The sequence below is a fragment of the Chlamydomonas reinhardtii genome, chromosome 10 (assembly GCF_000002595.2).
Source record: "Chlamydomonas reinhardtii strain CC-503 cw92 mt+ chromosome 10, whole genome shotgun sequence".
Taxonomy (NCBI): Eukaryota; Viridiplantae; Chlorophyta; class Chlorophyceae; order Chlamydomonadales; family Chlamydomonadaceae; genus Chlamydomonas; species Chlamydomonas reinhardtii.
The window spans coordinates 45,438-69,196 of NC_057013.1; the positions used below are offsets into that span (position 1 = coordinate 45,438).

Sequence of the window (23,759 nt, forward strand, 5' to 3'; positions counted from 1 at the left end):
TTCTCGCCCACGGCATCCAGGGGCCCAAAATGCCAAGTTTTTAGCGTTTGGCCCCCCCCCCCGGAAAGGGGTAGTTGGCGAGATGAGGGGGCCGTAGCCACCGTACGCAGCCCAACGCGGCGAGAACGCACCCTTGGAAATGCCCAATCTTTCTCGCCTGAGGGCCTACGTTGGGGGCAATTCTTGCCGCTTCCCGAAGATGCAAGCCCTGGGGTTAGTTTGCGTGGCGTGATTTGACGCCAACAGCTGTAGCTGCGTGTATTGCAGATTATGAGTGGTTAACGAGGCTTGCCGCATTCTGCATATGAGAGGGGCGCGAGCAAGAGACATGTCGTACAATTGGCAGGCGCACGTAGCCCCGGTAGAGGACAGTGACGCCCTTGGTGACGCCTATCAGCGTGTTATCAACGTGCTTGACAAGAAAAGGTGGCTCTCCCTCGCAAGGGAAAAGTGGGCTGAGCCCACGCCACGTCCTCCGTCTGAGGCCGAAGGTTCCGATACTAGCCTCATCTCCCGGACATAGCCGGGGTCGGTTTGTACAGGCACCGCCCGCCATATGTGCCCAGTCGCGCCCAGCTATCAAGCACTAGTGCAGCAGGCAGCAGGCCAACCAGACAGCAAGGAAAACCTCTCAACACCCTTGCCGCTGCAGCTGACTGCCCGCTACGCCATCCTCGTCAGCACAGGTCGCTAACCAGACAACACCGGCAGGTCTCAACCTGCGCGCCGGCGCCGCTTTGAAGGCGGCGCCGCGCTGTCCTCCTCCACGTGGCCTTGCCCGCCCCCTCTGCTCCGAACATGCGCGCCGCCACTGCCGCTGGGCCCAGGGCCGCCCGTGCCGCCGCCACCACCGGGCCCAACGCCGTGGCCGCTGCTGTTGCCGCCGGTAGGCGCGGTGCCACCACCGCCGCCACCGCCGTCTCCAGGCCCTGCACCGCCGCCACCGCCACCGCCACCGCCACCGCCGCCGCCAGGCCCTGCACCGCCACCGCCGCCAGCAGGTCGCAGGGCTGCAGGCCGCGGTTTGCCAAGCAGCATCTCCATCAGCGCGTGCCGCATGTTTGTAGCCGAGTTGGCGTCGCGGCCCTGCAGTTCAACATGCAAACAGGGCGTGTGTCATCCCGTGTGTCACCCCGTATCATCTCCAAACCGCCCTGTGTCATCCCGTGTCATCCCGTGTCATCATCTCCAAACCGACCTGCCGCCCCAAACCTGCCATCCCACTTACTCACACAGTCCCGCAGTGCTGGCACACTTGGACGTCGCGGGCACGCGAGCCACCAAACGGAATCACAACTTCCAGGCAGCGCTGCCCGTTACCAAGCAGGCGCCGTCCGCACTTCGCACACACCTGCTCAGACACAGAGATAGGTTTGGGCCAGGTAAGGTACGTGTGCATTGAGCGTTGTGCGCATTGCTTTGTGAAGATCACAGCGTACCTGGCTGGTGTAGTACTCGTCCACGTAGACCACCAGGTGGGCGTACTTCAGAGAAATGAAAGCTAGTGTGAATGCAAATGCAAGACGCCATCGAGTGCTCCAGGCTAGCAAGCAGCAAGAAAGAAGTTAGAGTTAGCAGCAATTGCGGTTGCTTGTTACCTTTCGAGATGAGACAGCCCCACGCGGCTCCACAGCAGGCGCACCAAATGGTTACACTGGCGTGAAGCAGACTGCCGGTCCGGGCAGGGCTGACGTGTACCAGCTCGCGCGCGACTAGGCTGCCATTCGCGACAACGCGAAACCCACAAAATAAACCCACCTGGAACGCAGCCAGGCATCCGCGGTGAGCCAGGAGGACATGCGAGGACAGGAGGAAAGAGAACGGCAGAAAGAAGGGTGCGGCAAGGCGGTTGTCAAGTTGAGGACGGCCGCGGAAAACAAACCAGGGTGGCTGCCTAGCTGCGGCCGGGCTGACACGAAGGCTGTCTGGCTGCTGTAAATGGGTAAGATGGTACTGGAAGTATGCACTGGCGCCGGTCAGGCATGGTGAGTAGTGGCGCCGCTGCATGGGTCTTGTCATGGTACTTGTCCACCAGCAGACGCAGCAGCGCCCGGTTTGGGCCCCTGCCTGACCTGAATTGCGAAGTAAGTGAGTGAGTGGGTGAAGGTGAGTGGGTGAGTGAAGGTGGGTGAGTGAGTGCGTTGCTGAGCGAGTGGCCGGGTGAGTGAGTGGCTGAGTGAGCCAAGGACCAGAGCCCCCGCCTGACCCAGGCGGTACCGAAGGGGCGTGGCCACAAAATCCACCTTGAACCTAATTGCTGCGAGCGTTGCCTCGTCCTTGCAAACGCTTCGCAGCGACACCTTACGGGTGCTAGTTTTCTGAACCATTATGAAGCGTTAGGGGTGTGGGAGCCGGCCCACACCCCTAACACGGGCAAGGTTGGGCGGACTTCAGAATTGTTTGGCCTGTGCTACGGCTACAAGGGTGCGAAAGGCGAAAGTTTGAAGTTGGCAACTCTTCCTTTGTGGAATCCGCGTGACAGGGCTGCTTTCCTTGCGACCTCGCGACCTCGCGAAAGTCAAGATGTCCATGGACTCGCGAGGTCGCTTCTCGCTCGCCGAGTTTCAACGTGCTTGAAAAAAGCAACAAGCACTGTCCGCTGATACTCAAGATTGGCATTACATGGGATGCAGATTACAAGTGAAGCGACAGCCGGCGCGACAGGCCAGAGGTCTGCCGACATCCCTATCAAACGCAAGCACCACTCATTTTCTCTCGTCCGCAGACGGTGGCTGGCGTCAGAGACGCGCAATGCCTTGGCCCGAAGGCCCACGTCTGGAAACGTCTGTGCCGAGGCACCACAAGGGAAACGCCTACCGCTACGCAGTACCCCGGCTTGCCCCTCCCCCCTCAGGCGCCCCGCCCGCGGTGTAAGATGGGGGGGGGGGGCAGTTACCAGCCAATGGAGGGGTGGTGCAAGGGGGTATGTACAGCGATTCTCTAGGAAGACCAACGCATTGGCACATCCATGATCTCGCATTCAGTAGTCATGGTCTTAGCGCTGATCTGATCAGCACGGGGCGCCTATCGGGGGGGGGGGGCGGGACACGGGCGGAAGGGGGCCGAGGGTGGCGACAGGATCGGGGCACAGCCGTGGGAGCGGGAGTATGTGACTGTGCGGGCTACGAGCATAGTACCAGCCATTCTCGCGCATGAAGAATGAAAAGCGCTTATCAGATCAGTGGGGCGCTGTATTTCGCGCGAGGATTTAAGTGTCGGAGGGCCGGATCCTCCGATTGCCTCCGATTCCGTCGTCTATCGCCGGGCGCCTGCTCGTTAAATTTTACAAATAACGTAACATACACCACGCTTGGACTCTAGCACTGCATCGGTACTTGTGCGTTGCACCAATTCCTCGCCATTTCATTCGTTTTTGCAAAGTTATGCGTCGCCACAAGTACAGTGAATAGCTTCTTACATTTAGCACGCATTTTAGCTGGAGCAACGGGGCGTGCCAAGTGCACTTTACCGGTTACTGGAAAAACCGGGAGGGCCCCCCGCGGCGAGCTCGATGCGACCGCAATGGCTTTTGCCCCTCCCCCTTCGGGGGAAGGGGCAAGCCAACCGAGCCGGAACTTGACCTAACCACCAGCACACCATAACACCTCGCCACGGGCACACCGCCCCCCACCCGCCCCACCAGCGAACTCCACCGACCCACCAAACAGGCCACGAGCGCGCCCGGAGGCGAACATGCCCACCAGCCTTCCGGGCGCCCGGGCAATACAGACCGTTGTTGATGTAGTATGTGTGACCTCAAGCGAGCAGACTGCTTATATGTAGACGCGAGGAGGCCCGGCGTGTTCAGCGGCAGGCAAGACTAGCACTGGCCAGCTAGCACTGCGAGGGACGTCGAGTAGCGGGTGTAACTAAACCCCCTACAGCGAAGGGCTACGACGGCAGTCCGATCGGTCCGATGTGACTCATGTGAGGCCCACTCCACACTTGCGCTGCGTATCCGGGGCCTCTCTCGCCGGACGTACAAGTGACATGCTAGCCCTAAGCCGACAGATGGGCGTGATAGAAGTGCATACGAACAAAGGACGGAGACGGTCCCACGTACGCACTCCAAACAAATGCTCAGTTGCACGTAGTATGCCACATCTCAGGGGAGAGATTTGCGCACTGGAACCACCGCACAGGCACCCCTGGGCACACGCGCCATCAGTGCGGGCTACGAAAGCACACCACGCTGCAGGTCAGGTCTCGCGCCCCACGCAGGAGGCAGCACGCAGCCGCTACCCGACCACCACGCACGCCTGTGTACCCAAGCTTCGGCGGGGTGGGGTGCCACGATGTCAGACCGAAACGCGCAATGGAGGATTCGGTGGTCGAGCACATGGCGCCAGATGGCGCACACACTCTAGTATTCAGACCGATGGTACGGGGACCGGGTGCCAGGGCGCATACACGTGGCGTGCCTGTCGGTATTGTTGCTCTGGAGGGCGGGCAGGCGGCCCAGGGGAGTGAGCCGCGAGTCATACCCATGTACAGATGCGTCCGCGTGGGACAAAAAGGGAGAGCCGAACAGCGCAGCCATCCTGTGCATAACCACCAACGCAGACGCGTTTTATTGCAGACGACATGAGGCTGCGGTCATCAACACCATAAAGCTCGCAGTGTTTTTGCTCAAACAACTCGCAACAGCCAGTTGCGAATTCTGTCATAGGATTAGCTGTTTGGCTATCAGGCGCCTCCGGACTCAGAAGAGTTAGTGGGGCCGCATGGACTCCGACGCCATGTAAATGCTCATGCTCATGTGATAGGTTCGGTGCCGAATGCAGACTTGACGCCGTTTTTTCTCAGCCGCGATCGCTGCAGGTTGAAGTTAATTTGCAATCTCATAAACCGGGGCGATCACAACGCGGCGAGGAGCGCGAACCTGGCCGCTGAAGACTATAATGGTGAGGCTCCAGCAAACGCTCCGCTCGACAGCGCACCCCAAGCTCAGCAAGCCATGACTTCTCTGCAGGTCGCGTAAAGCTCGGATGGCGTATCCCGCCCCAACGGGGCCCCTTAGCGAGGGCGGTCTCACCGGGCCGTGGGCGTCGGCTCTGCGCGTCCCCCGCTCGTTTCGATGCCCGCTCTCGGGGGGCCTCATGCGGGACCCTGTGGTCAGCCCCGTACCTGCTGCGGGTCTTCCAGCAGGCACGTCCTTTGAGCGCGCTGCACTGATGGGCTGGCATGCAGGCGCTACCGCAGGTGAGACTTCGAGGAAGGCGGGAGCCGACCCGATGCTGCCGGGGCCTAACCGCGTTTCTTGGCGGTCCTTGTGTGTGCCGCTTGACGTAGCATGGGCACGGCCCGTTGTCCTCACCCGCCGCACACATTTGGACCGTTCGCTGCCCACCCCCTCTTCGCCCCCTCAGGCACCCAGTCTGCACCGCTGCCAGTGCCCCCGTTCCAGCTGCTGCCCAACGCCTCATTGCGCGCCGCCATCAGCGAGTGGCTGGAGGCGCATGGACTGGATGCAGCCGCCGCCGAGCAACTGCTAGTGCTGGAGGCGGAGGCGCAGCAGTGGCGCCGGGAGGAGCGGCAGGCGGCAGCGGCAGCCCGCACGGCGGCAGCAGCGGTGGTGGTGGGGCCGTGGTCTGGTGCCGTCTGGCCGCAGCCACAGGTTCACCTGCCGATGGCCCCGATGCCGAGGGCCCCGGTGGCCGTGCCTGTACCGGCATCAACAGCAGCATCTGGTGCAGTCGCAACCCGCGGGGGTCTGGTCAGGGCTGGCCGCATGGTGCCCTCGCACTCGGCGCCGTCGCTGACACTCCTGGAGATGCAGGCGGCAGCTGCAGAAGCCAAGGCGGATACACAGCGGCAGCAGCAACAAGAGCAGTACCAGCACCAACACCAGGAGCGCTCATACCATGGGACCCTGCGTGCGCCTCAGCTGCCTCAGGGGCATAGGGCGGCAGAACCAGCAGCAGCTGGCGCAGGCGTGCCGTGGGCAGGTCCAGGAGCCAGTGTGCGTTCATCTACCATTGCCGCTGCCAGCCATGCCTTCCAGCCCCCCGCCCACACGTACCAGCAGGAACAGCAGCAGCAGCAGCAGCAGTCGTACGACTTGCCGCCCGGGATACAGCCGCGCCTGTCCATGGCGCGACACGGCATATCGGTGGCTCCGTCTGGAGCCGCTGCGGAGCGCGCGCGTGGTGCCAGTGGCAGCAACGCCAGCAGCTCCGCTCATGCACCAATAGGCGGCCCCGGTCAGCTGCCGGCGGCCCACACCGCGTCCCACCTTCCGGCGGCCCCGGAGACCGAAGTGCTGCTGGCGGGCCGCTCGGCGGCGGGCGGCGCGGCGGTGACCCGGGCGTCGCATCAGCGGACAGCTCGACCGGCTGCTCAAGCGGCTGCTCCAGGGGCGCGAGGGGCGGGAGGGGCACGGACTGGTGCTGACACCTCCAGGGCTGCACCTGCAGCACCTGTAGCTGCAGGGCCGGGGACTCGCTGCGCGGACTGGGACTGGGACTTTGATGAGGAGACACGGGCCGAGTGGGCGCAGCTGCTGGCAGCTTCCGCGGCGACCGCTGGCGATCCGCAGGGGGGCCTCTCTGACACGAGTGAATACGCCGGCGGCATCAGCCCTGGCCGCCATCGTGCAACCCAGGTGCCACCTGCCGGTAAGGCCTCCTCCGGCCGCCAGCACCAGCATCAGCAGGACCGTCCGACCGTCGCACCCACCGCGCATTCGGGGGGCCGGGTGGATGAAGGCTTGCATTTCTTGTCAGAGCTCCCGTCGGAGCCTGAGGCGGCGGCGGGCCAGGGTATGTCTGCGGGTGGTCCGGGAGGACAGGCAAGTCGCGGTGCCGGGAACCCCACGGCGCCCGCGAGCAGCACAGGTGCTGAAGGGCGGGTCGGCGGTGGCGGTAATGAGAGTGGCAGCGAGGGCAATGGTGGGGTCAGCGGCTGGTCGGGGCCTCTGCGCTCTTGGCTGGGCCGCCTTCCCTCGGCTCTGGGCGTCGGCCGTAGACAAGGCGCTTTGGGCACCGACACCGCTGCCGCCGCCACTGCCGGGCCTGGCAGTAAGCCTTGGGAGGGTGCTGGCGTCCGCAGCGCTGCTGACAGCGCGGGGCCCAGGGGTCGGCGGGGAACCATGGACAGCGTCGTACGGGCGGGATCCCAGGCAGACCACCCAAGACATAGGGGCACGGCTACCGCGGCGACGACGCGGCTACAGGAGGAAACAGACAACAGTGAGGTTGAGGGCGAGGACGAAGAGGAGGGGCTGTGGGCGGGCAGTGCTAGGGTCAGGCATACCGCCTTAGACAGGGGTGGCGGTGGCGGTAGCGGTGGCGGCCTGCGCCACGTCATGTCTGCGGTGCTGGAGCTGGCGGGGCTGGGTCTGGGCGTCAGGGGCAGAGGCAGCGAGGAGGGAGAACAGGGAGGTAGCTCAGAGCCTTACACGGAGGCAGGCCTGGGTGGCGGCCTGCACTCCAGTGCGTCACTGGGCCGTCTCCGGGTGCCACTGGGGTCCGGGCAGGAGCGGTCTGGTGCCCCGGCCAGGCATGGCAAGGCGGAGTCGCGCCAGTACCAGCAGCGCCAGCACGGGGAGCAGCACCTGCAGCGGATGTACGGCAGTGCAGGCGGCAGCTCGGAGGACAGCGAGGAGGAGGACAAGGTGGAGACGGTTGGGCAGTCGCGGCCCGCTCATGCCGCCGCAGCTGCTGGGGGTGCTGCTGTGGCTACGCTGCTGCCGGACTCGGGTGAGCTGCCGCCGCCACCGCCCCTGGAGCTGCCACTGGAGCTGCCCCTGCCACTGCAGTGGGTCAGTGCGGGCCAGCTCGCGGGCAGTGGCCTCAGCCCGCGCAACCCGCGCCAGGCGGCGGAGGCGCAGGTGGCACGGCTGCGGAGCTGGCTCGAAGGCGCCCCCGCCCCCGCCGTGTCCGACCTCTACACACTGCTCAGGTGCAGGCCCGCGCAGGCAGAGCTGGGGCTGGGGGCTGGAGGGGCAGCTGCGGCAGCAGGGGCTGGGGCCGGGCGCGGTGCGGCTGGGGCGGCTGTAGGGTGGTCGCAGCCGGGACGGCCGGCTGGGAGGCAGCGCAGGCAGCGGCACGGGCGCAGGTCTTGTGAGGCTGAGCTGCTGGCGCCTGCACAGGTGCGTACCGAAGGCCTATGCAGTCACAGAAGTTTGGGACATTTTGTGTGGCGCAAGTGTGAAGGGCTGTAGGCCCACCTGGGTCCGCAAAACGCCATGTGCCGTGACCCTTGCGTCCACCTGACCGGTTGTGTTTGCAGATTGGGCCGCTTTGCTGTACCTCCGTGCCGTGCGGCCCGTCCGCCGCTGGCAGCAACAACAGTCACAGCACTGCGGCCGCCCTGCTCCTGGCTATGCCGGCACCGCCGCCGCCCCGTGTCACGGCCATGGCAGTGCTGCCTCCCCCGCCCCCTCCGCCCAGCTGGAGTGGGCTGCTGGGGCTGATAGGCGGAAGCGGGGGCGCAGGCGGGAGCGCGGCGGGCGCACTCGGCAGCGGCCTCCTGGGTGGCGCCGCCTCACCGCTGCCTAGGGCCACAGGCAGAGGAGGCGCAGGTGGTGCAGGCGGCTCTGTGGGCGCCTCGGTCCACCCGCACATTCACAGTCGTAGCAGTGCGTTCGCGGTGCTCATCACTCGCGACCGGCCCTCAGCCGCACTGCTACAGGAGCTGCCCGCGGACCTGCCAACCCCCGCCCCCGAGCTTCCGCACGCCCCCGCGCCACAGCCAGGCCCCACCGGCCGCTGCTGGGCGCTGCCGGCCGTGCGCGGGCGCGTCACTGCAGTGGCTGCCTGCCCGCGGGGCGGCTCTGTGGCTGTGGGAAGCAGTGCGGGCCTGGTGGCTCTGTGGCGGGGGTTCGAGCCCGAGGCGCTGGCAGCGCTGCGGGAGATGCAGGACATGTCCGCGGACCTGGACACGGCGGGACTGCAGGTGGGCGGGTCCCTCACGAGACAGACTGGGCAGGCAGCCAGCAGGGCGGCGACCGCAGCGAGGCAGCAGCAGCCACGGGCGTCCGGCGGCCCAGCGGTGGTGGCTGTGCAGCTGTCCGCGCCCTCGCCGCAGCTAACTGGCTCAGGCGCAGGTGCCGACCAGGGCGAGGGCGCGGGCGAGGGCCTGCCCCCGCCGCTGGAGTGGCACCTGTGCGGGCGGCTGGGCTGGCCAGAGGAGGTGCTGTCTGTGTCCACCTTGGCCCTGAACGGCACCAGCACCAGCACCCAGGCCAGCACCCAAGCCAACATCACCGGCATCATGGGCAGTAAGCTCTCCACTGGCTCCATGGGTGCGGCCATGATGCGCCGCATTGGCTCCACAGGCCAGCTGGTGGGGCTGGGGGCCGGTAGCGGCAGCGGCACTGGAAGTGGCGGCCAGGCCCCATATGCCCCGTCACAGTCCCAACAGCGACTGGCGCTTCTAGGGGCTGGGCCCGGGACTGGCAGTGGCGCCAACAGCGCTGGCGGCGGCGAGCGGGCGGTGACGGCCCTGGCATATGGGGGCGGCGGCTCGGTGTTGTTCGCGGCGGCTGGCGGTGTGGTGGCGGGCTGGCGGCTGGGGCAGCTGGACCAGCCGGAGCGTGAGTAGGGCTCGGGCTGAGGGCGGGTGGGGAGCTTCCGTTGCGCCATGCTCACACCCTTGCTCACTCCGCCCGCGCCCTCGTTTGCGGCGCACCCTGCCTGCACCTCCCACAGGCCACTCCTCCGGCAGCTCCATGGTCATGCCCTTCATGCTGCTCACCCCGCACGAGCACGAGCTGGGGTTCACTTACACCGCACTGCCGCCAGACTCAGCCGGAGACACAGCCGGCGGGAGGCGGCAGCTCGAGGGGGGGGAGGCCGGGGAGGCCGGGGAGGGAGACAGCCGCACCGGAGGCCAGCGCCGCCGCGGGGCCGTAACGCCGCGGGCTGGCGGCGCCAACTCAGGGTTGGAGGCGGGCAGTGCGGGTGGCGGCGCCCTGAGCCCCCGTGCTGGTGCCCGGCGCAGCCTGAGCGGTGGCATGTGGCTGCCTGCGGGCGGCTCTGTGACCTGTCTGGCCGCCTCGCCCTGTGGCGCCCACCTGGCCGCGGGCCTAGCGGACGGCTCCGTGCACCTGGCGCTGCATGCCGCGGCGGCGGAGCGGGTGGTGGTGCTGCGGCTGCTGCCGCCGCCGCCGCAGCCCGCACTGGCCGCCGCCGGCTTCCCCGCCCCCGGCCTGGCCACCCAGCTGGCCTTCAGTCCGGACGAGCGGCGGCTGCTGGTGCTGGCGCTTGGGCTGCGGCCCGGGGCACTGGGTGGCCAGCAGCAGCAGGAGGGCGCTGCGCCAGGGGCAGCTGCAGGCGGCAGTGCGGCCCCCGTGGCGATGAGCTCGCCCAACGCCGCGCGGCTAGGGGCTGGTGCGCAGGCCAGCGGGCCACCAGCGCGCCGCAGCGTTAACGGTGGCCACAGCGGCAACCTGGTGCAGCAGCGGCTGGCGGCGGCGTTGCAGCGCATCGACAGCGCCGAGCGCAGCTCTCGGGGCGGCCTCGATGCATCCGCCGGCGCCGCGGACCCAGGGGTGGCGGGAATCTTGGCTGGCGGTGCCCCGAGTGCGGCGCCCACCTATAGTGCGGCTCGCTACACACTGCACTGCTTCCCGCTGACTGCGGCGGAGGGGCTAGGCGGCAGCGATGTACAGGCGGGCGGTTGGGGGTTGGAGGAGCAGGATCAGCAGGAGGAGGACGACGACGAGGAAGAGGATTACGATCAGAAGGACAGGGAGCACGGCGGCAGGCGGAAGGACCTGGCGCAGCAGCAGCAGGTCACAGACACCGACGAAGATGAAGACGAGTGCGAGGCCGAGGAAGAGGGGGAGGGAGAGGATGATGGTGGCTCGGGTCGCCTGCCACCCCGCGCCGCACCCTGCAGCGACCTGACTCTGGACTGGTTGGAGCCGCCGCACTACTGCCCCGGAGGCAGCCTGGCTGGCCTGCAGCTGCATGGGGGCGGGGGAGGCGCCACCACCCTGAGGCCCGGCGCCCTGGCCGCCACGTGAGTTGTGCCGGGTTCACATGGACACGACACAGCCGTGTGCCTGCACGTGTGCAGGTGGACAGGTTAGGGGTGCTTTGCCGCGGCCCCGGCGCGGGGGGGTCAGCCTGCACTCGGTCGTGACTATGTGCCGCAACTCTCCATGCCCTCTTGCGCTGCTCCCAGTGTGCCAGTCTTGCGTCTCAACCGCCGCCCTTCCCTTTCCTATACACCGCCCAGGCCCCTCACCGGCCTCACCGTGTCGCCCGACGGCACCTGCTGCCTGCTGCTAGACTGCAGCCCCACACCGCCACAGCCAACACCCGCCGCCGGCATGGTGCGCCCTCAGGCGACGCCTGCATCACCAGCAGCTGCAGCCACCACGCGCTACCAGTCTCAGTCCCTGCCTCCTGCTCCTGCTGCCCCCCGGCCTGCCTGCCCCCGGCTGCTGTACCTGGACCTGGTGGCCCGCACCGCCACACACGTGCCGCTGCAGCTGCCGCCACCGCCCCAGCAGCAGCAGCCAGCGCTGCTGCTGCTGCCCGGCGTCGGCTCAGCCGGCAACAGCCCCCTCAGCTCCCCGCGGTGCAGCGTGTGCGGCACCCACCCGGCGGGTGCGGCTGCGCCTCTGGGCACCGCTGTCCCGTCCTCTGCCACTGCCACTGGGACTGCAGCCGTTGTGGCGGCGCACCCGCTTGTGCGCCTCTATCCAGCGGCGGGAGGCGGTGGTGGCGGCAGTGGCGCCGGGCTTGCTGGTGTTGGGGTTGCCGCCAGTGGCGGCGGAGGCGGCGCAGGCGTGGGCTGCTTGGCGGTGCTGCCTGGCGGGCGAGAGCTGCTTCTGGCGGGCGAGGGGCAGGGGTTACTGCGGTGGCGCTTTGGGCAGCAGTGAGTTACTGTCCGGCCGGCAGGCCACTCCGCGTGGCAGCACGACGCAGTCATCTCCCTGCACGGCGCACCTCCGCCTCCACTCTTGCGCTCCTTCAGCGACATGTCCATCTGCTATAGCAGCCCGCAGATGCGTCAGCCACAGCCGTCACCACAGCCACACAACCGATCGTCACCGCCTCCGGGCGCCAGCGGCAAAGCTTTGGGCAATCGTAGCGGCGGTACCGAGCGGTCCGGTGGCCAGTAGTAGGTGTTTGGGGGGTGGGGCGCCGGTACGGCTGCCATGCGCCGCTCTGCGATGTAGCGGCGGCCGTGCCGGTGCTCCAAATTGCTGGACGGCTTTGGTAATGCGCCTTCCAGAAGGCTGGGTTTGCGTGTGGGCCCGTGAGGGTTTCACGGGTTTCCTGGGTTGTCAGCGCGGCTTGCGGGTATCTAGGGCTTTCTCATTCTTGGCCGGGGCGGGGTGGGGACGCGTGGCTTCGTGTGGGCCTGTGGGGGAACGCGCGGCTTGTTTTGGGCTCCTGTCTGCGTCTGCGTGTGTCGTGTGGGCTGGCCGTGGGTATGGGGTTCCGGTGCTTCGTGGTTTGGGGTTTCGGGGCGCTATAGAAATGCATGTGACACAGGAGCGCATCTTTGTCAGTGACCTTGATTCTTCCCTAACAATGTTGTCCGGACGCTATCAAGGCTATTACGTGATCCATCATTCCGCATCCTTGCGGCATGGTGCATTGCGTTCTAATAATAATGATATAATGCTGTAAGGGCAAGGTGTGGCATGTGTGCGCAAGGCACTGCTACATGTTCCCAGCAAGGTGTGTGACGCATTGGGCGTACGGGCTTGCCAAGGGCCTGCGCGTGAGTGAGATATGTGGTCGATGTGATGGTAGCTGTTAATTAATTTCGAGGGATTTCACGGTGAGTGCACGAGCGGTTTGCGTTGCAGGGAGAGGTTTCGAGCGGAGTGCGATTGGTGGCGTAGGCGGGCACGTGAGCGGCTGCGGTTGGCGCGGATTGCTGCGGCTGCAGTTGCCTGGCGTGGGTGCCGCATATGTGAATACAACGTAGGTGAGACGCATTAAGATACATTGACGGCTTGCAGGGCGTATGCACACGGGCAGGCAGCGGCCTAGCAACACGTGTTTGGCGGGTTCATGATGTATCTCAGGTTTGCAGGGTGTGGGGTCGCGGGATGCTGCGACACACAGCGCTGACTGTCTGTAGTCTAAGCGTAGTCTAAGCCTCTATCACGCCCATGCGGCCCATGCGGCTCTTCCTAAGCTGCGTGGGCGTGACGCACCCGCTGCCTGGGCATGACGCACCCGCTGTCCCCATGCGAGCTTGCCGCCCCGTTCCGGAACATCTCATAACCTCGCGGCTGCAAGCCACAGGCCCACATGGCCGTAGCTACACACATTCAACAAGTGTTCCCCGGTCACGGGAAAAGGGGCTGAGCCCCTTCACAGTCTGAGGCCGAACAACCTCATCGCCCGGACATAGCCGGGGTCGGGTTCCACAGGCACACAGCCAAACCAGGTGCCTATCTAGCAGTCGCGATGCCACAGCAGAGCCAACCGCAGCCAGACGCAGCACAGTTGTCAACAGCCGCACTACTTGTCATGCCGCTATGCATGCCCTGCCAGCCCCACCGCGGACCGCTACCTAGACACCAACTCCTCAGGCTGCGCGCTTGCGCCGCACTGCGCCGCTTCTTGGGCGGCGCTGCGCTCTCCTCCTCCACGTGGCCTTTCCCGCCCCCTCCCGAGTTTTCCCTGCCGCCTATTTGTTTGACAGGGAATAGCAATTAAATAATACGTGGCAACAACAAGGAGGTGGCTGCCTTAGGGAGGCAGGAAAAGGGCTGAGCCCTCCCCTCCCGGGTCGTTATCAACCCAGCCACCTTGACGCGGGCGCCTACTAAGCGCACGCCTCTATGTTGGGGGCCTTTGGCATCCCCGCAAATCCGGACGTGGCCGGTTGGGTGGGGTGCACAGTCCGTGCTAACCCGCAGCTAACAAACTAGTCACGTCACTCGCCGCCAATCGACACGTGCACCCTCAGCCCCACGCCCTGCTAGCGCCGTTCAGGCTCTCAGCCCGGCCCCGCCGCCGCCGGCGGCCATGGCGGCCGCTGCAGCTTGGTCGGCCGCTCGAAGCCCATCAGCTTCAGCAGGAGGAGCACACGGATCACGTTGGCGGCGGAGACGTCGCGGTTCTGGGGATGGGGAACGGGGAGGAAGAAGAGAGCTTCGTGGCAACAAAAATGAGACAAAAGAGCCGGGCGTGCGGGTGGGGCGCGGCGCCTGGACTTCGGGGGGAGCCCGAGGGCCCCGCTAATCCCGAGACCAGGAGAACCTGAAAAGGCCGCGGACGCTGTAAATGAGACACGCCTGCTTCCATGTCGGCGCTCAGACAGGGCACACGTACCGCTCGCGTTGTCCTCATGAGCTCCGCCCTGCCTCAGCGCGCATTTACAGTGCACACAGCTTCCATACAACATGGACCAACACATGAACCATTCCCGGCCTCCCTTGCCATATCAATCGCAACATGCCTCGTTTGCCACGTCGCTAGCAAACAGTCATTGGCGCACCGTCTCAGCACGCCTCATGGGCGGCAGTTGGCGTCACCGCTGCCACCCCCGGGCCATCAACCCGCCCGGGCCACTGGTACTTACGGGGACAGGATATCACGCATGCTCATGCACACCACCTTGTAACCAACAACAACAACATCAACCACCCCGCAGACATGCACACACATACACAGGGACTTCGCCGCCCTGGCCCCTGCCCGGTTCCATCGCATGCAGAGATTGCAGACGCAGCAGCAGCAGTGTGTGTATGCCCTGTGCCTCATGACGCCAGGGGTGGGACCGCCTCCTCGCCCCCGCTGCCGCGCTGCGCCTGCTGCTCTCCCGGGCGCTGCTCGCCGTGACGTGTGGCAGAACGCCCGGGTCCGGGTCCTGGTCCCGACATGACCTGAGCCAGGTGGGAGGTGGGAGGTGAGAGGGGGGGAGGCAGCGTCAGTCGCCACACGATGCTCCGGCGCACATGTCACAGCTGTACCATCCAGGCACCCTCACACCCATCGCACTCGGGCACCACCCACACACGTGCCCACCTGCGGGTCACCAGCCAGGTCATGCAGCTGCTCATGCTCCTCCGCCTGCCGCCGCTCGGCCTGCCCACGGCCGCCCCCAGTACCGCTACCCTCGCCAGTGCCAGTGCCGCCACCACCAACTTCGGCGGGCGGCACGTTGTTGTCGGGGCTGGAGAAGGCGCCCGCGGACCAGTCGGTGCCGCCGCTGCCCGGGCCAGTGCCAGTGCCAGTGCCAGTGCCAGTGCCAGTGCCAGTGCCAGTGCCAGTGCCAGTGCCAGTGCCAGTGCCAGTGCCGGCGTCAGATGCAGTGCCGTACGCGCGTGTGGACATGAGGGAGCTCAGCTCGGGTGTCAGGTCGCGGGGAGGCGGCGGCACCGGCGTGAGCGGGGAAAGCGGGCTGACGCCGCTGCCGGCCTGCGGGTGGGGGTGAGCCCGGTGCAACTCCGCCGCCTGCTGCGGTTGCGTGTTTGCGCTGGTGGCGGCGGCGGCGGCGGTCACCTCGGGGGGTTCCGCCAGGGGCCCGAAGCGGTGTGTGTGGTGGTGGGGTCCGGGGTAGTCGTGGTCATCGCGGTGCGAGGTGGACTTGGTGCGGCGGCAGTGAAGCGGCGGCAGCAGGCGCACTGCGGCACGACGAGGCAGGCAGTAGGACAGCGGGACAGCGGGACAGGCGAGCGGGTTGGTGCTGCCCATAAACCCCGCCCGCCGTGTGGCGCCTCACCCCTGGTGCGACCCGTAGGCCCAAGCAGCGGCCACGCCGGCCGCCGTGCCGCCGCTGCCTGGAGCATTGTGAACATGTGTGGTGCAGCAGTAGTGCGCGTCACTGTGGCAACTGCGAGTGTCGAGGTGGCCGCGCTGAAGCTGTCAGGCCGGGCAGCGTCGAAGCGGCAGCTCGCCCGCAGCAACGTCAACGGAAGTCGCATTTGTACTCGGCTACCTTAAGGTACGCTACAAGCTGCAATGGTGCCAAATTCTGTGCACATTCTGTGCATTCCGTCGCGACGAGGCCCCATGGGACCGTTCCCGCCCGGCTGCTAGCCCCGCCGTCAAGCTCGCGCCACAAGCTGCTCCAGTCTCAAACCTTGATCCCAAGGCAGCATTCACCCATCGTGCCGAACAACCCGGATGTTCCCTTTCACCACATGCCGTGGCCGGCCCTACTACCGCGCTGATGCTCCGTCTCCAATCCGCTGCCAAAGCCTCCCCACAGTCCCCACGGCCCGACAGGTTTCAAGCAGCAGTCCAGCAAGTGGTGCCCTCCGTACCCAAACAAACCGATGCCCGGCCGCGTACCAGGGTGATCAAGTCTGGACGCTGACGCGGGGACAACCAATGATGAGCGATTCAGCCACGGAGGCTGGCTGCTGCTGCTGGCGCGAGGCAGGCTGACGCAGTCTAACGTAGTGGGATGCTAACGTTTCAGAAGCGAAGGAACGGACAAGGCTAATGCTCGCGATGGGTTGGTTGACACAGTCTGATACACAGTCTGCTAGCTTGCGCTGTTGGCAACACAACCAGCGAGTCAGGGACTCGCTGGCCCGGCATACCCCCGCTGGGCCTGTAGCGGCTCCCATGCAGGACCGGGTTTGACACGCTGAGTCACACGCACTGAGTCACCCGACAGGCACCGGCAACAACCTACCGCTCAGCACAGCACACACAGCAGAGCCACCCCAAGGGGGGGGGGTATGCAGCAGCGGCAAACCACAGACACGACATCACACGACAGGCTGCTAGCCCCGCCGTCAAGCTCGCGCTACAAGCTGCTCCAGTCTCAAACCTTGATCCCAAGGCAGCATTCACCCATCGTGCCGAACAACCCGGATGTTCCCTTTCACCACATGCCGTGGCCGGCCCTACTACCGCGCTGATGCTCCGCTGCCAAAGCCTCCCCACAGTCCCCACGGCCCGACAGGTTTCAAGCAGCAGTCCAGCAAGTGGTGCCCTTCCGTACCCAAACAAACCGATGCCCGGCCGCGTACCAGGGTGATCAAGTCTGGACGCTGACGCGGGGACAACCAATGATAAAGTCAATTGCCCATAAAAAGCAACCCCTGCTGTCACCTTGCCTGTCAAGTTAGTGCACACAAGCACAATTGCACAGTTCCAAGAGTCATAGTCGGTACATAGTCGGTACATCACGACCGGCTGGACTGTGCCTGCTGGTGCACTCGTGCACCGCTGTGCAGCGCCTCAGTCGCCCTTGCACGCCCACCACCTGCCTGCTGCGGCAAGCACACTCACCTGCCTCCCAATCTTACATCCCCCTTTCCCCCCGTGCGCCTCCTCAGCCCTAACTCCCTAGTTGCAGTATAGCAGGATCTTGGAGTCCGCCCCCGCCGTGAAAATCCAGGGCTGTGTGGGGTGGAAGGCGCAGTCCGCCACGCCCTCACTGGCCGTGACTGTGTGCCCGCCGCGCAGGATCTTGACGGGCACGATGAGCGGGTTCGTCAGCAGGTCTGCATACACCATGCCGTGGAACACCTGCATGGGGGTGGGGTGCAGGAAGGGAAACAGGTGGAAGTGGGCAAAGGAGGCAGGGAGAGCAGCAGGTCCGGCGACGCCCATGTCTACTAGCTGGTTGGAAGAGGCTCCTGGCCCCTTGCTAACAGTGTTCCCCTCCCTGCCCCGTCCCCGCCCATCGCCCGCCTGACTCCCACCCCACCCGTTGACTCCCATGAGTCCCATCCCCCCAAAGGTGTCGGCCCCCCTCCTCCCCCCCTCTCACCTGCACGGTGCCATCGTCTGCGGCCGAGGCGAACAGCGGGTATGAGCGGTGGAAGGCCACGGCGCGGGGCGGCGCGGAGTGGTACCTGAGCGCCTTGTAGGGCTTGGTGCTGAGGTCCAGGTCGTACCAGGCCACCCGCTTGTCGTCACTGCCCACCAGCACGTGGTCGCCGCCCGGGTGCAGCGCCAGGCAGCTCAGCACGCCGCCGCCGCCCAGCAGCTTCTTGGCCAGAGCCTGCTTCGCCAGGTTGTACACACGAACCTGTACGGGGCAGTGGAGGAGGGGGTAGGAGGGCGGCGGGCAAGGGGCCAGGAGCCAGGAGTGGGGTTGGTTGCGGCGAGGAGGGCAACTGCCAAGAGGGGGCCTGGCAACTGCTTTCGAGACATCCTGTTGCTAGCCGGCACTCCTCCTTGCTAGTCAGCCCCCCTCACATCCCGCACTGGCCCCCCTGCCTCGGCCTCACGTGGTTCTGTGTGGCCACGAAGAAGAAGGGCTTGGTGGGATGGAAGGCCACTCGCACCACACGGCCGCGGTTCTTGCGGAAGGGGTTCTGGCTGGCGCGCTTTGACAGCTGGTGCACCACCACAGCCTGGGAGCGACAGGGGGGGTTGCAGGTGTCAGCGGTACGTGTGGACAGGCACAGGAAAGTGCAAATGAAGGTGACATGGGAAGCAGTACTTAATAAGTGCTGTAACCCTCCCTTACCTCCACCAAACAATACCACCGTACTAGCGCCCTCGTCAGGCTGGTCCCCCCCTGCGTACCCAATCATAACACGCTCACAGCCAGACTGCTCCCCCCGCTGCGCCCCGCGCCTCCTGCCGAGCCCCACCCCCACCCCCACCCCCACCCCCGCCCCCGCCCCCGCCCCCGCCCCCGCCCCCGCCCCCGCCCCCGCCCCCGCCCCCGCCCCCGCCCCCACCTGTGTGTTTCCAGTGGGCGCCACACTTGCGAAGTAGTCGCCACGGCCGTGCCAGGCCAGTGAGCGCACCGGAAACCTGAGCCGCACCGCCAGACCCGCACCGCTGCTGCTCGCCTCCTCGCCGCCACCCGACCCCCCGGAAACGGGCCGGCAGCTGAAGGGCTCCCAGCGAGCCAGAGCCTCCTCCCCTGCCTCAGCCGCCTCAGCAGGTACCTGGGGCATGGAGGCCGGAGTATGGGATGCAATGGGTGAGTGAGGTGAGGGGCGATAGCTTAGTGAAGGCTGCGGCCGGTACTAGCAGCGCCACCGCGCCAGCCACGTGTCAGGGTAGCTCTCCCCCCGGCTGCGTCTTTTACATCCTTACCGACTCCGCGGTGACGACTGGACAACAGCCAGCTCCCCAATCCGCATCCCAACACTCCCTGTCCCTACCCCTACTTCTGGGCCCCCACGTACCCAGCGCCCCCCTCCCCGCCCGGGGCCCCTCACCCGCAGCGCCTCCGCCGCCGCCTCCTCCGCCTCCTCCGGCCCCGTGCCGCTGGGCAGCAGGACCACGCAGTTGCCCACCGCCGCACTGACCAGCCGCAGCCCGGCCTGCGGGCACCAGGCCACCGCACTGACCGGGCCCTCCAGCACCCACGTGCGCCAGCAGCGCCCAGTGCGCACCTGAGGCCGCAGCACAAGGGAGGAGTGGAAGGGGGGCTCAGGGCGGGCACAGCGATGAAGCCGTGAGGCGAGACGAACATGGCAAGGGCGTGGGCAAAGGCGGTGCCGCGGCGTCGGCAGTCACCAGCCGCCCCTGCGGGCGCTGCCCAACCCGCGCAGTATCCTTCTTGACTCCGGAGTACTTCCCCGTACCCCATAACCCGGTACACGATACGGCCCAGCCCTGGTGCTTCCCAACCACAACATGCGGCATCCTGCCGTCTTGCAGCCCCTCCACCACTCCCGCAACCCCTCCTCCGCCTCCTCACCTCCCACAGCCTCAATGTCCCGTCCTGTCCGCCGCTGAGCAGCCACTGGCCGGTCCAGGGGTCGGGCGCGATGGACGCCACGGGGCCCATGTGGCCCTCGTAGGCCAGCGCCAGGGTGGTGGGGAAGGGCTGCAGGTCGCGGGGCTTGGGCAGCTGCGGCACCAGCTGCTCGGGGGACTTGATGTCCAGTCTGGAGAGAGGTAGGAGGGAAGCGGGCGGGAGGGTGGGCGGGAGTTGCAGGTACATGTGCAAGGGAGAGCCCTCACGCCCTCCCGTGTTGGTGCATGGGCACGTCAAACGCCCTCTGCCCTCCGCAATACCTCCCCGCCCACCGCTTACCTCTTCCGGCGCACTCGGGGGCACAGGTACAGGTCCAGGCAACGCTCGAAGCGCTCCTTGATGAAGTCGGTGTAGGCGGGTACGGCTCGCAGGCTGGTGAAGGCCTGCGGCAGTGCCTTGGGCCGGTCCTCGGGGTCGGCCATCTGCCAGGCAGCCACCTCCTCCTGGGGGTGCGCGTGCAGGCAGAGGCAGAGCGTGAGGGGGATGAGGGACATGGCGGGTCGGGCGTCGTGATCACATGAACATGCCGACAAAGCAGGAGCCGGGAAGCGCTGCAGGGCATACCGTAATGCAACAACTCCCTCAGCCCCAACTCACACGGGGGAGGCACCCTAGGTGAAAAACTGCATTTGGGCCCCTTAATAACTTTTGCGCGACAACGTCCCCAGTCACCAAATTCGGGCAATATGATCCTTATGATGTATTTAACAAATACTTGATGTTCGGGAGACTGGGGACGTTGTCGCGCAAACGTCATATGGCTTGCAAGATGGGGGGTACGAAACGTGTCAGAAGGGGGAATCACTGACCCCAGACTTCAGCGGATCCCTCCTAAACTCTTATGAAGCATGGCGGACACTATCCATATGGATTCTGTGAACTCAGGGGGGCGAAATAATATGCGGGCTGGGAGAACAACCCGCGTGTTTGTCCGCACAGGTGGGCACGCATGGACCAAAATGTGTCCAAACCGACATGCGTATTCTAGCCGGCCGACTAGCTAAAGCTTCTATTGTATATGTGTATAACGTGAAGCGAGTAGACAGGGCTCAGATTAGCCTGTCTGTCCGCACAATGAAAGCATGTTGCCCTTGAGGGCATGAATTCCAGTACCCTTTGCTGCCGTCGATTTATTAAGATCAACTGATGTTGTAAAACTACTTGTTGAACGAAGAGGAGGCCTCCTCGCGATCCCGACTCTAGGTCACAACTAGTCTCCAAAGGGTTGCTTTGAGCCTTAATCAAACGTTGGAGGACTTTATGGTTGCTAAACGTTAGATTGAGCCTTGTATCGGAGCTACAGGGTCCGTTGGCGCAAAGCATTCAACATCTATTTGCACGATCGTCGGCAAACGTGAATATCTACTGATATCTAATATATATGTAGCACGTAAAAGCCATTGCAACTTGTCCGAGCAGCTAACTCGGCCGCATGAGTGAGGGGAACATATTCAGACCCCTCGGCATGGTGCCCTCCCCGTGTGGCCCCAACTCCACACATTTCCATTCCTCCGTTACCCCGTCCCCGTCCCCGTCACGGTAACACCGTTATATCAGCCCCTTCCCGCCCGCTCACCTCTGTTGGCAGGTACTCTGCGGGCGGGTTGTAGGAGTCGGCGTGCCCCGGTAGCTGCAGCTTGGGCGCGGGGATGTAGGTGAGGCCGCTGCCAGCCTTCGCCGCAGCCTCGTCCGTCAGGCCGTCGTCCGCCCACAGCAGGTATGCGGGCGGGCCGGCTGCTCGCTCCTCCTCCTCCTGCTCGGGCGTCTTCTTGGGCGCTACCTTGATCCAGCCCTTGCGGATGGCGCGGACCAGCTTCACAATCCTGGAGGGAGAGGGGGGGTACATTCATGACTAGTTAAGGAAGTGGGGGAGGCAGGCGGGGTTGAGGTGGATTGCACTAAGTTTCAGAGCGTGGCGGTGGCAGGGCGGCAGCAGGGGTTTAGAAGGGGCGCCGGGGGCTGGGCATCGGGAAAGTGTGCGGAGCTCCAGTACGTACTGCCTCCCTATCGCTCAGACATTGCGCCTTTTGGTTTCCCCTCCCTGCCCTGCCCCTGCCCCTGCCCCCCCCCCCCTCGCTGGCTCACTTTTGCTCCTCCCATTTGGACGGCACGAAGCGGCTCTTGGGCTCGGGCCGGTCCACGATGGGCATCACCTCAGCGTCCCGGGGGTCTGTGAACCAGGTGTGCTCTGTCTCGTGCGGGTTGACCTCCAGGTGCGGGAACTGGCCGGCCCGTATGCGCATCACCATGGCCAGCTCCTCCTTGCTCAGGGTCACCTCCTCGTCGTTGTAGGGGTCATAGATGGTGCGCAGGGCCTGGAGGTCGGGAGGGCCATGGGCGGGGGGATGCGGCGAGGCGCGTGTGGGTGGCGCGCGCACGAGGCGGGCCACAGCGGCGAGGAGGCGCATGGGGACGTGTCACACGTCGGACAGGGGGGAGGCAGCGTTCTCCTCCACTGCATACGCACTGACTATAGAACCATCCCTACATGCCCTTTGGAACCCCAGCAAGCCCACCATCAGCCGAGTCCCCCTGCCATCCTGCCTCCTGTGCCCCTCCCACCAACCCTTATCCCCCACCTACTCAAACATACCTTTTTGGAGTCGTTCCTGTCCAGCAGCTGCTGCAGGCGGTCCTTGCGCTGCGCCTTGGTGATGCGGGCACCCTCAATGTCGTAGCTACAGGGGGGGGCGGGGGGCAGAGCAGATGGAGAGAGGGGATGAGGGGAGGCTGTACGGTGCTGCCCTGGCGACAGTGCTACTGCTTGGCCGGGCCTGCGCCCTGCACTGTGTAGGGCGTCCTTTCCACACACACGGGCCGGAGGATCCCGCCCCATCGTCCTCGCGCCCTCCTGCCCCCCTGCCCAGCTCCCCAGGCCCACTGCACTACTTCGTCTTACTTCTTGTAGGAAGGGCCCGCCCTCCCCTCCCCCCCCCCACACACACATACATACACATCATCCCGCCTGGCTCACCCGATGTGTTCCTCGTCCTTGTACCACACCAGCGGCACATTGCCCACTGTGTTGCGGTTGGGCCGCTCGTCCTCACTTGAGTCAGAGCCGGGGTCGGGGCCTGCGCGCGGTTTGGTGTTTGCGCAAATGGACAATCCGCCTGACGGCTGCACTGCAGCTAGATACAGCCGCGTCGCAGCCACACAACCTCCCCTCGTGGCCCCGGCCACTACAGACCCAGCACACCGGTGGATGGGTTGAGGGCCGCCACCGTTTCCCGGCCACGTGCCACTCCCCCCTCCCTCGCCCGCCCCCTCACCATGTGAGCCTGGCCCCGCGTCCTCCTCCGAGCTGTTGTCAGCTGCCTCGTCCTCCGGGGCAGCAGTCCCCTCCACGGCAGCAGCTGCCGCCCCCGCGTGTGACTTGCCCTGAGTGCGAGTGCTGGCCTCAGGCCTGGCGGGGGAGGGGAGGCGAGCAGAGGGTCCCGGAGGGGTGTGGGATGCAGCAGAATGTGTTTGACAACTAGGAACAAGAGGCTGTGTCGGCGCCGCACAGTTCTGCACCCGTGCGCTGTAGATCGCGGAGATTATGTGCATGCTGGCCAGGGGGCATTTGTTGTGAGTGGCAGTGTTATGATTTGCTACTGCCTACCACTGGAGGTCAGACGGTGCCAGTCGGCGCGTGGACTGGTGGGCTGCGTGGCGTGTGCGTGCTGCCCCAGCCCCTTCGAGCCCCCACACCCTCAACACGCAGGTGTGCACCCACGGCAACGCCTCTCCCTCTGACCTTCCCCACCCGGAAGTCTCACGGCTCCACATCCGCACCCCGACGTCCGGCGTGCCCCGAGAGGCGTATCAGGCTGTCTTACCTTCCAGACGCCGCTCTGGCGGCGGCCCTCCGCTGCGCCTCCTCCGCTTGGGCCGCCATCAGCTCCAGCATCGCATCCTCAATTTCATCTTCATTGCCCTCGGCGTCAACGTCCCCCGCCTCGTCCTCGTCGTCCGCCTCGCCGTCGTCGGCGCGTTCATCTTCTGTGTCGCTCACGTCGCCATCCAATTCAAGCTCATCTAGTTCATCCTCATCCTCAGAAGCCACTTCCTCAATCTCCTTTACGGGCTCGCGTTTAGAATTCCGCTTTGCCATGTTGCAAAGGTTCGGCGCTGGGAGCCCCTACGTCTATCCTACACCAAAGTTA

The 23,759-nt window shown here is 65.5% G+C and overlaps 3 protein-coding genes across 3 annotated transcripts; 1 reads left to right on the top strand and 2 right to left on the bottom strand.

The window, feature by feature from the left end:
* Positions 1 to 4,578: 4,578 nt before the first annotated feature.
* Positions 4,579 to 13,240, top strand: CHLRE_10g417850v5 (uncharacterized protein). Its single transcript, XM_043066412.1, has 6 exons — positions 4,579 to 4,904; positions 4,973 to 5,202; positions 5,370 to 8,092; positions 8,233 to 9,538; positions 9,654 to 10,968; positions 11,188 to 13,240. The coding sequence occupies exons 2-6, from the start codon at positions 4,989 to 4,991 to the stop codon at positions 11,834 to 11,836; spliced, it is 6,207 nt and encodes a 2,068-aa protein (XP_042919809.1). The 5' UTR covers positions 4,579 to 4,904; positions 4,973 to 4,988; the 3' UTR covers positions 11,837 to 13,240.
* Positions 13,241 to 14,287: 1,047 nt separating this feature from the next.
* Positions 14,288 to 15,858, bottom strand: CHLRE_10g417900v5 (uncharacterized protein). The gene is made up of 3 exons (XM_001702588.3): positions 15,649 to 15,858; positions 14,952 to 15,550; positions 14,288 to 14,809 (listed from the first exon to the last, which is right to left on the bottom strand). Exons 1-3 carry the CDS (start codon positions 15,722 to 15,724, stop codon positions 14,684 to 14,686), a joined length of 801 nt encoding a protein of 266 aa, XP_001702640.2. The 5' UTR covers positions 15,725 to 15,858; the 3' UTR covers positions 14,288 to 14,683.
* Positions 15,859 to 15,932: 74 nt separating this feature from the next.
* CHLRE_10g417950v5 (uncharacterized protein) lies at positions 15,933 to 23,758 on the bottom strand. Its single transcript, XM_043066413.1, has 13 exons — positions 23,433 to 23,758; positions 22,884 to 23,017; positions 22,586 to 22,685; positions 22,205 to 22,289; positions 21,697 to 21,926; positions 21,188 to 21,434; positions 19,891 to 20,054; positions 19,552 to 19,741; positions 19,067 to 19,243; positions 18,578 to 18,790; positions 18,119 to 18,244; positions 17,656 to 17,916; positions 15,933 to 17,411 (listed from the first exon to the last, which is right to left on the bottom strand). Exons 1-13 carry the CDS (start codon positions 23,705 to 23,707, stop codon positions 17,229 to 17,231), a joined length of 2,385 nt encoding a protein of 794 aa, XP_042919810.1. The 5' UTR covers positions 23,708 to 23,758; the 3' UTR covers positions 15,933 to 17,228.
* Between the last annotated feature and the right edge of the window lies 1 nt (position 23,759).